General features: G+C 35.6%; 1 protein-coding gene across 1 annotated transcript in view; it reads right to left on the bottom strand.

The window, feature by feature from the left end:
• Positions 1 to 6,858: 6,858 nt before the first annotated feature.
• The window catches only part of LOC105060974 (outer envelope pore protein 24B, chloroplastic), a 37,540-nt gene continuing 25,828 nt past the window's right edge, over positions 6,859 to 18,570 (bottom strand). The window contains exon 3 of the mRNA XM_010944883.3: positions 6,859 to 7,218. Coding sequence (XP_010943185.1) covers positions 7,138 to 7,218 — 81 coding nt within the window. The 3' untranslated portion in view covers positions 6,859 to 7,137. The remainder of the gene's footprint in view (positions 7,219 to 18,570) is intronic.

Raw genomic sequence — 18,570 nt, 5'->3', positions numbered from 1 at the left:
AGTGAGTTGAAAAGTTCTAAATAGCAAACTATTACTGACTCAGCCACTGAGGTCGAGTATATTGCTGCTAATGAGGCTGCTAAGGAGACCGTCTAGATGAAAAAGTTCATCTTAAAGTTGGGTATGGTTCCTAAAATTGAACAACCAGTACATCTTTATTGTGATAATACTGGGATAGTTGCTCAAGCTAAGGAGCCAAGGTCTCATCATAAATCCAAACAGATCCTAAGGTGGTTCCACCTCATTCAGAAGATAGTCGAAAGATGCGATGTGATAGTTAAGTGAGTTAACACTAAGAATAATATAGCAGATCTATTCATTAAGGTCTTGTCATTATAGCAGTTTGACCACCACCTAGATTGCATGGGCATCAAGTATACGGGCGATTGGCTTTATCACAACCGAGAGATTGAAAGAATAATACTCTACAAGCCAATCGTATACGTGATGTGATAATGTATTTTTTTATATTTTATCTTTCAAACTCTTGTATTTAACATTATTTATTAATAAAGTTAGGTATCTTTGATTCATTATATGCTGCATCTTATACTTATTTAAGATTATAATGAACCTCATAGATTAGGATAATGGTTTTAAGATCATGATGAGATCATGCCAGTGAGATCTAAATCCTTAATAGTCCTGATTTAAAATATTTTCAGTCATTAGTTCATTGAGTCAGAGATCAATGGTATCGAAAAGACTGGCACATCTTATGTATGCTCGATGGAGAGAGTGGTTGATCTCACAATCACTTATGTGTGACACTAATACAAGAATATGGATGCTCATTAGAGAATGAGTTCACTGAATTGACCTACAAGAGAACATCTGATGGAGCCTTATTTGTATGTCAGCTGGTTGTTCTCTAGTAGGAGTTGTACAAGTAATCCTTAGACCTGAGATCACCATGGTATCTTGTGTACATGAATCTATATTTTGATTTATTCTGTAACTTGATTCTCTAATCTTTATGTGGGGTGTTTTGGATATGGTGAAGTATGCATGGTGATTGTGAGTGGTCAATAAGGAATCAGTCACTCCTAATAAGGAGAGCAAACATCCTATGTGATCTCATAGGATGATGATTCAAAAAGTCTTTGGTCAAAGCAGGATGATAATTAGAAAGAAATTTTTAACGTATTATCAACTGAATCACCATCTTCTGATCAAGATATATACAGATAAGTATTTGATTTTGATATGATTCCATACCCATAGCTCATCTAAGATGTTGTATGACTGAAGGATCGAATTACATGGTAACTTATCATTGAAGGATAATTTTGATATTTTCATCAAATTTCATCTCTTTTGGATAGTCATGACATGTTGCTAAATATCAATCTTGACTTATGGACTAGTAAGAATTAAAAAAATTTAATTTAAGAATTAATTAGAAAGAGTTTTGATTAATTGGTACAATTGGGCTAACATAATCTAATCAGATTAGGGTTAGATCAAGAGCCTGGGTCCACTGTTGCCTAGATTTGAAATCCAATGGGCTATACACTTTGAGATTTGATCTTGGTCAAATTTTATTTGAACTTATTGTAAGTTCTAAGGATTAATTTGATATGCTAGCACATTGTGTTAACCCAAGTTTCCAATTTGGTTAGTTCAAAGTGTTTGAGCTAGCCTTAACCTGCTGGCTTGAACCTAATTGGATTAGGTCCATATTTAATTGGTTTTTTGCTTTTACATGAAGGTATTTCATATATGAAAGAGGTTCTCCATGCCACCCACCTAAATTCAATGCCAAAATTTATGGGTGTGATAAAAGAAGAGTCTTTCTTTTAATACATCTCTTTATTTCCCACTCTATTTATTTCTTTCACACACCATTAATATGTGATATTTATGGATGTGGAAGAGGAAGAATTTTTTCTACCTTTGGAACTCCACACCATTTATTCTTTCATGAGGATTCATTTTCTCATGTGAGAACGTGGAGCACCAAGTGTTGGCGCCCCTTGGGAGACCCATTCACCTCTTCATTTCCTATTTATAGGGGACATCCCCTACTGATTTTGGAGGAGATATCTTGACATTTGGGTATGAGATAAGTGAGGATTAAGCAAAAAAATTTTGAAAAAAATTAAGAAAATGAAGAGAGGGAAAAAATAGAAAGAGAGAGAAGAAGAGAGAAAAAGGCAAGTGAGGGCTGCTTGACCTAGGATTTGATTTTTCTGTGTTGGAGTACAAAACCAAACTCTAGGTGATGAGATCTATTGAGAAGAGGTTCTTGACATGGTCCCAGTGGAGGAATCAAAGGCAAATAAGTAGTGGTGTGATTCATTTTTGGAGAAGGACATCGGCAGCATTCTTGTGAAGAAAGGTTGCAGTATTATTTTAGTTGGAAAGGATCTTGATCATCTTCTGTATGGATTACCATTGGAGGGCTTCTACTTTGAAGCCTTATAGAGATCATTTTATCATCTGATCATATTCTTTAAGAATTATAATTTCTATCCTATTGCATATTTGAATGGTTTGATTGAAGTCTACAAGGTGATTCTAGGGCTTGAGTTTTGGTATGTTGGTTTTAAGTGTTAAAACTCTTTTTATGCATGTTAAAAATTTTTGAAATCTATATTCCACTGCGTGATCGAAACCCAACATGTAGGTATAACATCAATAGGAATCTAGCATCTACTAGCTCATGGTGATCTCCATGTATCTCTCTTTTGTTATCTGCAGGTGAAGGGACTATATCTGTGTCATCGAGATCATCTCTGAACGACTGTCTTTTCTTGGTCTGTTCAATATCTTCAATAGTTTGATCTTCTATGAATACAACATCTCTGTTTCTGATCATCTTCTTATCAATTGGATCCCATAATCTATAGCCAAATTCTTTGTCCATAACCTAAGAAGATACACTGTCTTGTCTTGCTATCAAGCTTGGACCTCTCATCTTTAAAAATATGAACAAATTGCCTGGCAACCAAACACTCTCAAATATCTATAGGAAACATCTTTCTCTATCCACACTCTATCTGGTATATTACCATCCAATGGGGCTGAAGGAGAAAGGTTAATTGAATCGACTGCAATCCTCATTGCCTCATCCCAAAATTAGTTAGGCAGCTTAGCATGTGAAAGCATATATCATATCTTTTCCTCAATTGTTCTATTCATCTTTTTAGCCACCCCATTGTGCTGAAGTGTCTTTAAAATGGTCTTCTCAAACTTAATACCAAGATCTTTACAATACTTCTCAAAAGGATCTCTATATTCGCCATCATCAGTATGAATATGCTTCAGCTATTTTCCTATCCCTCTTTCAATACTTGCATGAAAATGCTTAAATATATCTATCATCTGATCTTTAGATCTCAAAGGATATATCCAAATCTTTCTAGAGTGGTCATTAATACAGGTAACAAAATAAGTAGCACCACCAAGATTTTTAGCCTTCATAGAACAGACATTAGTATGAACCAAATCAAAAATACTCTGACATCTATGAGGATGTAATCTATGAAATGCATGCCTATATTGTTTGCCAACCAAACAATGAGTACATGGTGGTAGATCAGTACCTTTCAAATCTGACAGGATTTGCTCCTTTACATGGAGTTCTAGGTCTTTCTTGCTCATGTGACTAAGCCTCTTGTGCCACAGCTCAATGGAGGAGTCCACAGCTCAATGGAGGAGTCTTCAAGAGCATTCACTTCTCCTCTACATATCCCGACTTCTATCTTGTAGAGAGTGTCCAACTTCTTACCTCTGGCTTTTATCAATGATCCTCCAGTGAACTTCCATGTCCCTTCATTAAAGATACTATAGTAACCTTCATCATCAAGCCAATATGTAGAAATCAAGTTGAGGTGAATTTCTAGAACATATCTAATATTCTTCGACAGTAGCTTGCCTCCTATGCTGGTCTCTATTAACACACTCCCATGCCTATAATCTTGGAGATACCATTATTTCTCATTCTCACTTGGCCATAGTCACCTTTCATATAGGATGTGAAAAAATCATGTCGTGATGTGACATGATATGAAACAGCTGAATCAACTTCCAAGTAGAGCCCTGAAATGTGAGGTTGACATATCTATCATCACAGATAATGAACACATCACTATCTGAAGCTGGCACTGCTGTATCCTTATCTTTATCATCTTTATCTTCACCTCTTTCTCTTGATCTTTTTTTTTTTGAGTTTTCTGCATTCATTCTTGTAGTACCCTGTTTTGCCACAATGAAAGCACTTGATGTTCTTCCTTCCTTGTGATCTCCCTCTACTATTGTTATGGTGCTGAGAAGCCTTACTGTTACTCCTCCCTTGCCTCTCTGTAATAAGTACCTCAGATTGGCTGAAGATTCCTTGCTCTCTGCACCTTGTTTCTTCATTATACATGCTATCCTTCACCATATTCAATGTCAAAACACCTTTAAGGGCAGAGTTGCTAAGTGATACAACAAGTATCTCCCAACTGTCAGGTAAGGAGAGTAGAAGCAATGCTTGTACTTCATCATCAAAGGTTATTTTAACACTAGTCAATTGATTCATCAAGTCAAGAAACTCACTGAGATGTTCAGTCACTGAACGGCCTTCCTTGTACTTTAAGTTGACTAGCTTTTTCATCAAAAATATCTTATTCTGTGGGCTCTTTCTCTTATACAACTCTTTTAGTTTTATCCAAAGCGAGTTAGCATTGGTGTCTGTGGCAAAATGATGGAATATACTATTGTCAATCTACTGCCTGATCAATCTAACAATTTTCCTATGCATAATCTGTCACTCTTTCTCTGACTTACCTTCTGGTTTCGCACTATCTCCTTCGATGGGCTCATGCAGATCTCTGTAATATAAATAATCCTTCATCCTAATTGGCTTCCAGATCGAATAGTTCGACTGGATTAATTTCAACGTGAACCTTGTGCCACTGTCCTCCATCTAATCATACAAGATCATTATAGCCGAACCTAGCTCTGATATCAGTTTGTTAGGAAAAATACAAGCAAACTAATTTTTTCCTTTTTGTGACATTAAATGATTTCTCTACAATTATCACAAGCAATCAATAATAACCAGCACCAATAACAAAGATAAATCAAACCACACAAGAGAACACCAGAAATTTTACGTGAAAAACTCGAAAATGAGAAAAATCACAAGACCAAGCTAGGGAGAAAAACTTCTACTATAATTAGGAAGATACACAGTTCTTCTGAAAACTCCAAAGATCACATAGACTACTAATCACCAAATCCATAGAAAACAGCAACCCCGAAAAATCTCACAATCTAGTATCAAATAAAAATCTAGGTTAGAATTTATTCGATAACAATCAAACCGTTGGATGTGGAGAACCATATGCAGGAAACAGATCTGCAAAATTTCAGGTCAATTGGTGTTGAATCACCAATCTGATCGGAGCCAAGAGGTCGCAGCCAACGAAAATTTCTTTTTTCTTTTCTCTTGGGCAGCGCTCGCTTGTCTACGTGTGTGAATAGGAGAGAGAGAGAGAGAGAGAGAGAGAGGGCGCTCTCTCTTTTAACCCACACATAGCCCACCATTTATTGAGCCTCCACATGAGCAGAACCCAACAGTCCAACCAACTAGATGGGCTGCCATTTTATACTTAATGTCGGAAAAATTTATATGAAGTCTTTGGTTTTGATAGTCATTTAATGATTAATCCCTGATCTATTCACAGGTCTGTACAAAACAGAGAGTATGTATAGAAATAGTGCGCCATAGTATGGTTGCCGAGCTGCTCCTTTTACACAATTACAACCACCAGGAGACTAGTGTCATGGCTAGTTAACTACCAGCTCCTTTGAATAGGATTGAGATTACGCTCGTTCGAGCTTTATCTGTCAAAATGCAAAAAGGTCGTCTTGCGTGGTATAGAATTAAGATTAATCCTGATGCCTCTTTTGTAAGGGCAGGTACATCAGCTCATTTGCTTAATCTGTCCAGAAGAAAAATGGTGGTGTTATTCAAAATCATCTAAAATAGGCATTAAGCCATGGCTACTGCACTATTTGGGCTGAACTATTCTCTTAAGTAGTTTTGGGCATCATCAGTGACAAATTCTAGTGGATTACTCAACTTAGACCCCATTCAAAGAGAAAAGCAGTAGATTGAGTCATTCAACTGGAGCAACCAAGAGTTTCCTGCATTAAGGGAGAAGGAAATCAAGCTACAAATTGACTACCGAAAGATGTGAGGACAATGTGTGCTTGTATTATAAACATGGTGTGCCTTTTGAGCTGTTACAGATTGTAGAACAGGATGGTGGGGGTGGCACCGTGGGACTGCCCCTTTAGTGGTCATCTTCATAAACAGAGTTTGTAAATATATGAAAATAAAAAATAATAAAAGATTAAAAAAAGAAAAGCTGTGCAGGGAAACAGGTCTAACTGTGTGAAGAATGCCAGGTTAACTATTTCCATGGACTGAACATAGAATAACTCTGGAGGAAACTAGAGCAGTGCAGTCAGCAATCTTAATTTGGGGATTGGAACTAAAGAAGTGTTTATGTCCCACGTTCACCAGGATTTTGGCTGGGATTTCTCCCATTATGATTCCCCAAGAATAAGTACATGTAGATTAAGCATAAATGGCAGCCAAACAAAGAACCGCTATTAAGTTCTCATGTTTTTGCATTTTTGGGCTACACAAAGTTGAGTCATTATTTAACATGAAAAATAGGAATTGTTAAATGCAGGCATGAGAAATCCATATTTTAAATTGGGTCCCATTTGTATATTTCACATGAAAGAATAATTCTTCGTCTTTCTTGATGTCAACTGTTAATGGATCACATAATGTCTGTTTCGAAATCTATGCAAGCAAATAAAAGAAAAGGATTGAAATATTTTGAAATCCATACAAGATACGATCCAATACTTGATGTCATAAAAAAAAGACCATGTAAGATGCGATCCAATACTTTGCACGAAAGGTATGATCCCAACGCATTTCAGATCTCAATCACCAAAGTAATTTGCTTGACCAAGACATCAGTTTCGTGTCCAAACCTTAATTGTCAGTATCTGACAGAAAACAAATCGATTATTTGATAGAAATTTAAACCAATGGGAAACCAAATATTATAAAATTACAATCATCTCTATCCATCTATCAAAGAATTTTTTGTAAAAACTCTATAATCAGATCTCATACTTCCATGTGCTCTCAGCTGTAAGTTTTGGAACTGTTTTTCTCTCTGCCATATTGATAGATGCAGAAATCTGGGAAAAGAAACACAAACCCATCATTCAATATAATAAGTATCATTATGGATTAAGAAAGATGATAACAATGCATTAATAAACTAAAAGAGGTTTATCATAAAGATAAAATAAACTACAGATTATAGAGGATACCTTCAGATGATATATCTTAGGTGCAAGGTGGAGTACATAACTAATCGAGCAATTATCCAAACAAATCAAATATTATATATGTAGTTACTGTATAAGGCAATTGTTTTACTAAAGATGTATACTGGACGAGCAGCAAATGGAGTTGGTGGCAATCTGAGGTAGGGACCGCACTACTTATATGAAGGTTTAATAAATGGAAAGTTGTGAATGCTGATCTCTTTGGGGGGCAAAAAATAAAAAAAATCTGCATCAGAAGGGCTCAAATGGAAAAACAGAGAGTCTGTTTTAAAGATTTAACTGTAATACAATCACATCCCATCAAGTCTAGTTGAGGCAGTACAACTTCACGTGCAAAATCACAAAAAGGAAAATTAGTTAGAGACTGGGATGCAAGAAAAATTTACGGCTAAAAGGATATTCAAAGAAACATGTTTACAATTATTTTTGTAGCTCAAGTAGCAAAGGAGTGACGTGACTATATCAATCCTTTCTTAAAGATGATAAAATCGATCCGACTCAATAGATATGCATCTTATTCAAATCTGATCAAACTCAAAAAATATAGTTTGACCAGATTTGGATTCGAATTTGAGTAAAATCCGAAAACTGTAGTATGAGTATGGATAGGATATGGGTAGTACTATTTTCTACCCAAATCCGAATCTGACCCGAACTTACGGATATGGATAATATTCGAATTCATATCCGAATATATATGTTTATAATTCTATTTTGGTAATTCTATTTTAGTTGATAATATACATAAAATTATTTTGATTATTTATATGTTCTATGTTGAATTGTAATTCTATTTCTATGTTTGATTTCTATAAATCTGGACTTATAAATTATATTCTATGTTGAATTGATAATTTTATTTTGATTGATAATATGCATAAAATTATTTTGATTGTTTATTTTTTTTTAGTATGAGATAGGTATGGAGCGGATATGGGTTGGGTATGGAGAAATGGGTTATCCATTGGTATCTCCGAACCCATTGGGTATGGGATAGATATCTCTTTTCTTATCGGATTGAGTATCGGATAAGGTTTGGATATAGAGTATTAAGTTCAAATTTAGAGATGGATAGTATAATACCCGAACTATATCCTACCCATTGTCATTCCTACCCCCTCCCCCCTCTCTCTCTCTCTCACACACAAAGGATGTGACGGTTATTCGCCTTCTTTAAGGTTTGAAACTGAAATCTCTCACGTCGAGAGGAAAGTTCCAGCAGTTAAGCTTAACAACTGTCGATAAGATCATCTTAGTTTTACGGCTTATTCTTTAATAAATAAATATTATAAAAAAGTTATTTAACTTTTTATTAACAAATTTATTCATATTTTTATTTTTTTTAGGTAGATAGTTATTTTTTCATATATTACATTTTCTTATAAAATAGGAAAAGTCTTACCCACCTGGAAAGCAATCATTTTCCTATCATCCATTAAATAATTTTTAAATTTATTTCAAAAATACCCCTAACCATAATATTATATTATATCTATTATTGTAAGACTTCAATTCGATGCTGATGTGGCTAAGGACGGATGCCGTTTGGGTATCAAGATGCCAAAGAGGTAACCTACGAGAGAAGTATGCTCTCGTCGAAATTTCTCTGATGGAGAATCCTCCTGCTTAAGTCAATCAAAGCTTGAGAACTATAGAGAAAAGAGAGCATGAAAGAGAGAGAGAAAGAGTGAGAGCACACCAGACGTTCTCTAGAATTGAGCTTATCTGAGGGTCACTTTGTTACCTCTTTATGTAGAGGTGGAGCTGTATGTTGTCATATCGAAACTTGGTAGGCCATTCAGTCTTAATTTTCTAAACTGCTAGACCTCAATCTGATGGACTGTTAGGACTGAGAATCCACCCACTAACTAGTGTACCAGAGTTGTTAGTCATAGATGTTAGTCGTAGATTGTATTCATATTTTATTGGGAGATTCCAAGAATCTCCTACATGGTTGAATAGTCCAATTTCCCAAGATCTGTGCTGACATGAGGTTCCACCTAAAATTAGTACCCATGCAAGTTGCCGAGCTACGTTCATCATCATCGGTAGGATCCCAATCTCGGGGTCGGTAGGTGTCCAATTAGGAGGTCGGATAGAAGCCAGTGATATACAGCTGCTTCATCTTGGTTCCTCGAGTCTTCCTTTGGTATCTGATAATGGACCATTGGTGAGTGCTTGACTGTAATCCAAGGAGAAGATGTCAAGTCAAGCGAATAACTCCATAACACTTACCTCCTCACTTCCAAGTCTGAAGTGATTTGTTGCTTCCGACGAAGAAAGTAGCCGATCACCATACTAGTCTTCAATCACCAATTCGACCTTCTCTCCGAGAATTTAATTGTCATTATTTGGTGGAGAAAATCTCAAGACGGAATTAATGTATCACTTCATGAATCTTGTCACATTTATGAGGGATGGATGGCTCGAGGTGTGCCACCATAATAAAAAAAAAAAGGAGATCCAAAAATTATTTTTAGGCTCATCAGGATCCACCACGTGACGTACGACGTAGGTCCCGTGTCACACCCCACGGATTACCCTACGTGGCTCAATTGGAGGTGGTGCAATGAAGACTTGTATGATTCTATGGTTTTGATGGGTGCCATGCATCGAAATCTAATAGTGCAAGGCTTCAATCTCAGCCATCAACGGGTGGTGTAAATAGGTCTTCCTCCTTCGCTCTCCTTCTATTTTGCTCCTACCATCATATCCTTGTTTTCTGCACTAGTTTTCTCTCTCTGTCATTGCAGTTGATCGAAGGAGGGCCTTTTGTCATTGCTGTCTTTCTCAGCATTGGTGACCTTCACACTACCATCTTCAATTGGTCTTTCCTTTCAATTTTATTTTTCTTGCATCTCTATCAACTTCCACTCACATCCTTTTCCTTTTTCTTGGTTCAGTTTCTCCTTTCCTGTTCTCATCTCTTCAGTTTTTTTCTTACATCCAGTAGCTTCTTCCTCTCCATGTCTTCTAATAGTGATGAGGTCTAGGGTGAAAGTCTTCATGGCAGCTAGGGTTCTCAGTCTCCAACTTTCCATACTATGCTTGAATGCGCCTCTCAGACCACCATCAAGGTCGGCTCTTCGTCTGGACACCGATCCCCTAGACCATGATATTGTTGGATGTGTGCCTTAGAAGCCAATCTTGGCTGATACATACTTTTCTCTAGGACATATTTTATACTTGTTGGGCAGTCTTAATAACCAATCATATTTATGTGTTCATAATTTATCCTAAAAATTAACAAAGATGATTTTGTATATTCTCAAAGTGTTAAAAATTTGAAATATACATCATTAGTGATTAATTTTTAAATGCTTCTGATCGAAGGATCGTCACGGAGGATAGTGATCAATCTATTCAAAATCGATGCACGGATCATCTTCCTTTAGGACAGATGAGTCTCGAGTCTGCGGTGTAGAGATATTGAGATGAGAGTGCAGGTGGTTGTTAGAGAACAACTTGCTCTGAGCGTGATCAACATGAGAAACCGCTTGGATATCTACTCACTCGTCAGTGATTTTTTCGATGCTGTAGTGGTGTGACTGATCCTTTGACCTGCGGTGTATTGGCTATTCGCAGTGAGGCTATATAGTTTAACTGCATGTTCCTTTGGTCCCTAGCCATATGGGTCCTTGCTGTGTATGTTGGCTATGTAGGTTCAAGTTTACTGTTTGGAGTAGGATACACCTAGATGGAATCTATCAACTTTGATAGAAAAGGAGAAATTCAATGTGATTCGTAAGACTGAGTTCAGAAAATCTCTACCTAAAGTAAGTATGAATACTGAAAAAGAGTTTTCATGAGATTCACAAATAAACTTGAGTCGAACCAATCTAGCATATGATTGACGATGGAGTTTGACGAGTTCTCTATGACCTCCGTCGGGACTCTCGATAGAGAGATTGTATCACATGATAACTGCACCTAGAAATTTATTTTTTTATTCTGCTGGGTTGCCACTACATGTTGCTAGACGTCACTGGTGGATCGTGAGAACTCACTAAGATCATTTTTGGATCAACAATCTTTGTTGAGGTGAGTTGGAATCATTTCAGTTCATCGAAAAGAGTTTCGATGATACTGTGATGGAGATCACGATATGTCTCACTACCAGACAGAATAGAATCTGAGGGGTCACACACAAAAAGAGCATGACCTGATCAATGGCTTGGATTATATTTGAATTATCAGTTGGATTGATAGCTTGAATTTTAGAAACTGCTAATTTGTAAGCATTACAGTTTTGGTAGCTGCTACTTGTTAGCGCAGGGACTTAATTACAAATGTTGTAATTTTTTTTGAGACTGATTAAATTATAAATTAAATTTTAATTAATTTAAATCAAATTTAATTTAATTAAATTTATTTTAATTTAATATTAATTAGGTTCAATTATCCAAATCAGATTTGAATTTTAGGCCTGATTGGATCAGGCTTGACAATCTTTTCGAATTCCGCTCGTTTTAGACTCGATTTGAACCTGATTGAGGCTCTATTTGAACCAGATGAACCATGACTCAGAGACCCCAAGTTCTCTAGGACTCTCTATCCAAAAATTATACCAAAAGGAGAAGTAGGATATTATTTTTCTCATCCTTCTTTCTTCATGTGCGTGAGAGGAGAGGGGGCGCCAATAGTTGGCGCCCCACCTTATCTGGAAGTCTTTTTTAGCCAATTTTTTTTATTTGAATTTAATTCAAAATAAGATAGAAATCTATTAGATTAGGTATAGAAGCTTTTTTTTGTGTGACAAAAAAATTGAAGAAAGGTGGGACATGCGCTTATGGTGAGAAGAGATTTTTTTCTTGCAATGCAACCTTATCTCCACACCTTTCTAATTCTTGATTTAATTTGAATGCCTTAGATGAGATCTCTTGGGTGTGATGGAGAGGGTGTGCATGGGATAAGATGAGGAGTGTGATAAAAAATTAAAATGAAGGGGGCGTGAAGAGTTTGTGATGTGAAAAACGATGTGAGGCTCTACTTCTTTCTTTCTTACACACCCCAACACCCAACTTCCTTCTCCTTTCTTCCTTCATGTCCACACCCAGATCTGCTAGAGATCAGATCTAAGAAGAGAAAAGAGAGAGAAGAAAAGAAGAAGAAGGGTTCTTCTTCTCTTTATGGTGATCTGGTTTAGATTCCGTCGGATCTACGCGAAAAAATTCACACAGCGATCTGCTTCTTCAAGATCTGAAAGAAGAGATCAAGACCCATGGATGAGGAGCGAGATCTGCAAGATGCTAGCACACCAATGATCTCGGTACTCCGATCAGATGGCTCCATGTGGATACTAGCAGAGGTCGGGCACGTGTGTGGCTACAATTAGAACCTGAGACATCCGCAGGATCTGAGGTATGGAGTTTCGATCTCTATTTTATTTTTCTAACAGTTTATTTTTTATTTCAGATATCAGATCGTGGGTACATGTTCGTATCAAGATCCATGCTATAATTTTCAGATCTGATCTGATATGTGAATAAATTAAAATTATTTTTATTTATTTATTTTTGCTGTGTAGATGTTTAGAAAAAATTTTGAACTATATGTACGAAACCATAGCGTATTCTAACAGTGGTATCAGAGCATAGATTCTGATATGAATATGAAACCCCCTCAGATCTGATATCTGATTTATAGAAATTAGATCTGAAGATTAATAAGATGATCACATCATTCTGAAATAAGGTTGCCCAGGCATAACCCCTGTTATGCTGAACGGTTGTCCTAGAACGATGTAGAACATTAATTAAAGTTAGATCTGATTTTTATGCTTGCTGTAATATGGTTACAGAATTATTTTAGATCTAAAATTATTTCAAATCTAAAATAAATCATGAATTATTCAGATCTAAAATTAGTTTTAGATCTGAATATTTTAATTAGGGTGTAATTTGGATCTAGTATGGTTGCTAAAATTTTTATTATATGCATAGATTCGATATTATTGTTCATATATTTGATATATGAAAGATAATTAGATTTAATTTTTAATTGATTATATATGTGATATGTTAGATTAAATTCTTAGTAGCTTAGTAATTGAATTAAGATAGTCACCATGGCCGTCCGATCATAAGATGATGAAGGGATTAAAGTCTCTCTCTTGTCCATTCGATGGGTTCTCTCGTATGACGTGTAGGGGTGCCGACTATGATATTTTCTATGAAGATGAATAGCAAACAGAAAATTATATGTGTGATATATTTAAATCAGATTATGCATGTATTTTTATGTGTTTTAGATCGTAAAATGTTATATTTGATATATTGTTTAACAACCGATCTAAAACTTAATTTCTGTAAAATTCTAGATCCAAAACTCTAGGCTTTGTTTGCATGAGAGCATGAAACTATGACTGGTATTCCTGTGGAGTTGACTCGATTTCAATTGGGTCGACTCGAGTGCTCAGTGGGTTGACTCATTTTTGTAGGAGTCAACTCAAGACCCTAGTAGGTCAGCTCATTTGCTGATGAACCGACTCAATTGTGCATTCTAGGTCTATAAATTTCTATTTGTCTTAGTGTGTGCCGACTACTATGATAAATCAATTCGTGTACCAGGATGAATGGATTCAACTATGCAAACAATCATATTGTATGAGATACAATATAAATGGTTTAGATTAGAAAATATTTTGAGATCTAAATTCAAATCCATGCACATAATGTACTTAATTAAGAATTAAGAATTAAAATTATAAGATCTAAAATTATGAATTTAAGATCTAAATTTTAATGCATAAAATATGGGCTTCGGATATGGGTTGAACAAATTAGGTTTAGAGACTAAACTATAACTAGGGTCATTATTAGATTAGATTAGAACCCTTTCTGATTTTGAGCAGTTGATCGAACCTAATCAAGAGTTGATTGAAATTAGGTCAAAGGGGCTCAAAATTGAATTTAGTTGTAGTTGGTCAAATTGATTCACATGTGATGTGAATTGATTAAATCAAGACCAAATTTGACTCAGTGGTTCGAGCCTGGGTCCATAGGTTAACCTAATTAATTTTAATCAACCAATTTGGTGTCTAAGGCAAGCATTAGATGGTGGTTATTTAATTGGTTCTGTTGTCTAGCCTGACCAATTTATTAGTGTCTAAAAAAAATAACGGGAGGACCCCCACTCATCTTTACTTACCTGACCATCTTGGGAGATTATGTTTTGTATTAGGTTACTTGTTGACCTGAGTTCACCCATACCGACTAAGTTGGTCAGACATGAAATGTGCTGATCTAAATTAGATTAGTCATTATATTAGATGTATGTGACTAATTAGAAGAGATTTGAACACAAATCTCCTTACTGAATATTAAGTCTACTGGTTTTCCACCATTGTAGAGATGCGGGTGCCTTTTTCGACGTTGATCGTTCTCGACTGGTTACAGTTGTTTGGTTGCATCGAAAAGGCACAATACTCTATTGGCATCAGATGCCCCGAGATAAAGATGGGGTTAGGCCTAATAACTGTTAGGTGAGGGGCCCAATGATGGCTTTGCACTCACAGGTGAACGGTGGGTTGAACTTAACTAAGAAATGTATCAATAACTGTTAGGTGAGGCCATAGGACTTAGAGACCAAGTCGCTACAACATGCTTAGAGAAATATCTGGATAAAGAGTTGTCCACACATTGATATACGTGTCACCAATAACTGTTAGGTGAGGTGCCGTACATTTATGGGACCGCAACACCCACTAGAACCTACTATCGCATTAGAGTTTTTGTTTCTCCATCCGAGAAGTGTGAGAGACTCAAAAAATTAGTGAGAGTTTTTTATTTATTTTTAAAGTCTCTAGAACAAACTATTATAAGTACAATCATCTAATTAAATCTTTACTTTCTATGATCAATCCTTCAGCTTCCAACACTCTAGCTCGAATGCTAGATATTAACCACCTAACTGAAATCAATTATATATTCTGGCTCAAAAATCTAAGAATAGTTCTTAGCTTTTAGAAATTAAATCATGTTCTTGATCAGGTTAACCCAATGTCATCAGCTCGTCTAATCCATAGTCAACGAGCTATACTTGACAAATAATTGAATATTGACAATTAGATTAAGTGCTATAAATTGGACTTCATAGTTGATGAAATCCAATGGATGCATAAGGACATGTAGACTGTCAATGACATATTGATTCATCTGCAATAGTTGTGAGATAATCAGAGTCACACAATGCATAAGATGCGTATTGGATAGTTTGTCCATGATCGATGATCAAGGACATTGAAGAGTTTGAAAAGCTCGATATGACCATGCATAAGAAATTGCTAATGGATTTGATCCCATAATTTTTGATTTACATAGATAGTTTATGAAACTATTATATGAATAAATATTATAGCACCTTAATTGAATTGATCGATATGTTGGTAACTAAGGGATCTTGAAAAGTTCAGAGGTACATACCTGGAGAACCTAAAAAAAATATTTACATATCTTCGAAAGGTATGTCAAATTGCTCAAAATTAATCTTACTATTTTCTCTTTTTCATTAGACTTTAGTGCATATTACACACTTTAATAAAGGTCTAAGGAAGGAAGAGAACTGAGGAAAGATGAAGTGACTCTTTTGAGTCGGCAATTGTGCAATAAGGTTACACTGAGGCTATAAGCACCTAATTTTGATGATTACTATTTGGATTTAATTTTTGTCATTTGCATAGTGTGATGCATTTGTAAAAATTATTTGAGTAAAACAGTGAATGCCATTGGGCTTGAGAGATTCAGAACCAGATAATATGAAGTATATAGATGGATCCTTTTGGCTAGGTCATGTATGAAAAGAAATGATTTACCGACTGAAAAAAATGAGTTTTTGAGCTCATTGACTATTAAATCATATCTAGTCTGTGAATCATCTCTTTGAGAATTAATGATCAAGCTATCCTTTATGGGTTAAAAGATTAGGACTACTGAGATACTTGTTCTAGTACACATATGATGTGTATGGCCTATTTGATGAGCTAAACTAGGAGGTTATCATTACTTCATTACCTTTACCGATGAACAGTCATGGTATAGGTATATGTATGTGAGATACAAATCTGAAAGACTTTGAAAGGTTCAAAGAACTCAGATATAAAGTAAAAAGATAAATCAAAAAATTTTTAAAGGTATTTCGATCGGATCGAGGATGCAATACCAAATAAAAAATTTATCGATTATCTAAAGAAAATAACATAGTATCATGATGGAATTCTCCTTGTACACCTCAGCTCAACGATATATCTGTGAGAAGCAATGGCACTATATGAGATATGGTCCAATCCATCATGAATGTCACTAGTTCAATTATTATTTTTTTAGGAACAAGATTTAATTTTTGAAATCTAAATTAAGTTTCTTTTAAAGTTGGTTTCACTACACTATATGAGATATGATATGGTGGACAAGTTAGAGGATATGTCTGTGAGAACTTGTTTATAGGATATCTCAAAAAGTGGTTGAGATATCACTTTCTCTTTCTAGTGATTCATAACATGATTGTGAGTAATCATACTATTTTCTTGAAAACAGTGGGAGGATGAAATCAAAGAGAAATCCCTTAAGAACAATGAGTCACAGGACCTATACAATCTATTTAAGATGAGCCAGTATATGTAGTACTTCCTCCACCTCGTAGATCTAGTAGGATCTCCTATCCTTTAGAAAGGTACTTGGTATTCTTACTAAGAATTCAGAGAAAGTATTTCTCAAAGGAGATTGGGAATATAGGGATGATCCCAAAACCTACAACGATGTGACATGAAAAATTATGTTATTACATGAAGGTTAGTGGGAGGGTCCCATGCTGACATCAGTTATGATGTGGTTATATATAGAATTTTCTTTTCAAAGATTTAGGTCAAATATTCTGAAAATAAAAGGTCTATAGAGATAGATCCTAAAAGGATGTTTGGTTTTTACAGATAAGTACATAGAAGAGGTGCTGAAAGGGTTCAGTATTGAAACCTTCAAGAGGGATCTGTTATCCTCTTGGACATAGGTGTATATCATGCTATGTACTTGACTTGATACATCTTGCTATGAAAGTCACGAGCAGATATTAGTCGAATCCATGTTGGGAGCATTGGATTGCTGTGAAAATATCCCTAAGTACTTGAGAAGCACTAAGAAATTATTTTTCATCTTTGAAGAAGGATTCGAGCTAAGAGTGAGAGGATACACTAATATTGATAGTAGAATGTCTACATCAGCATGTATTCTTGAGTTATATTGGTTTGATTTATTGGAAGGGTTCCAAAAAATCAATCAGTAGAAGCTGAATATGCTATAAATGTGCAAGATACATTCTGGTTCTTATGATAGTTGCAGACTTAGATGTCATATCACTGGATGCTATGATATTGTACTGCAAAGATAATAGTCCATAGCCCTTACTAAGGAGCCAAGGTCTCATCAAAAATCCATGCACATAGAATAGATATACATGAATACCACAAGTAGAAATACATGGAGGTGAAGAGAGTAGACTCCACATGATAGTGGTAGGCTCAAGTTACTTAGCCAGCTAAACATTGAACCCTATCTTCAAAAGATGGGGCTTAGGTATATGAAAGATTGGCTTTAGTGCAAGTGGGAGTTTGTTAGATGTGTGTCCTAGAAACCAATCTTGGTTGATACATACTTTTTTCTAGGACATATTTTATACTTGTTGGGCAGTCTTAATAACCAATCATGTTTATGTGTCAATGATTTATCCTAAAAATTAATAAAGATGATTTTGTATATTCTCAAAGTGTTGAGAATTTGAGACATACGTCATTAATGGTTAATTTTTAAATACTCTCGATTAAAGGATCGTCACGGAGGACAGTGATCAATCTATTCAAGATCGGTGCACGGATCACCTTCCTTTAGGGCAGATGAGTCTCAAGTCCGCGGTGTAGAGATATTGAGGTGAGAGTGTAGGTGGTTGTTAGAAAATAACTTGTACTGAGCGTGACCAACACAAGAAATCACTTGGATGTCTACTCACTCGTCAGTGATTTTTTTGATGCTACAATAATGTGACTGATCCTTTGACCTGTAGTGTGTTGGTTATTCACAGCGAGGCTATATAGTTTGACTGTACGTTTCCTTGATCCCTAGCCATATGGATCCTTGCTGTGTATGTTGGCTATATAGGTTCAGGTTCACTATTTAGAGTAGGATATACCTAGATGGAATCTATCGATCTTGA

This window comes from Elaeis guineensis, chromosome 13 (assembly GCF_000442705.2).
Source record: "Elaeis guineensis isolate ETL-2024a chromosome 13, EG11, whole genome shotgun sequence".
NCBI classification, from domain to species: Eukaryota; Viridiplantae; Streptophyta; class Magnoliopsida; order Arecales; family Arecaceae; genus Elaeis; species Elaeis guineensis.
The sequence above is the reverse complement of the archived record's forward strand: the minus strand, read 5'-3'. Positions and strand labels throughout refer to the sequence as shown.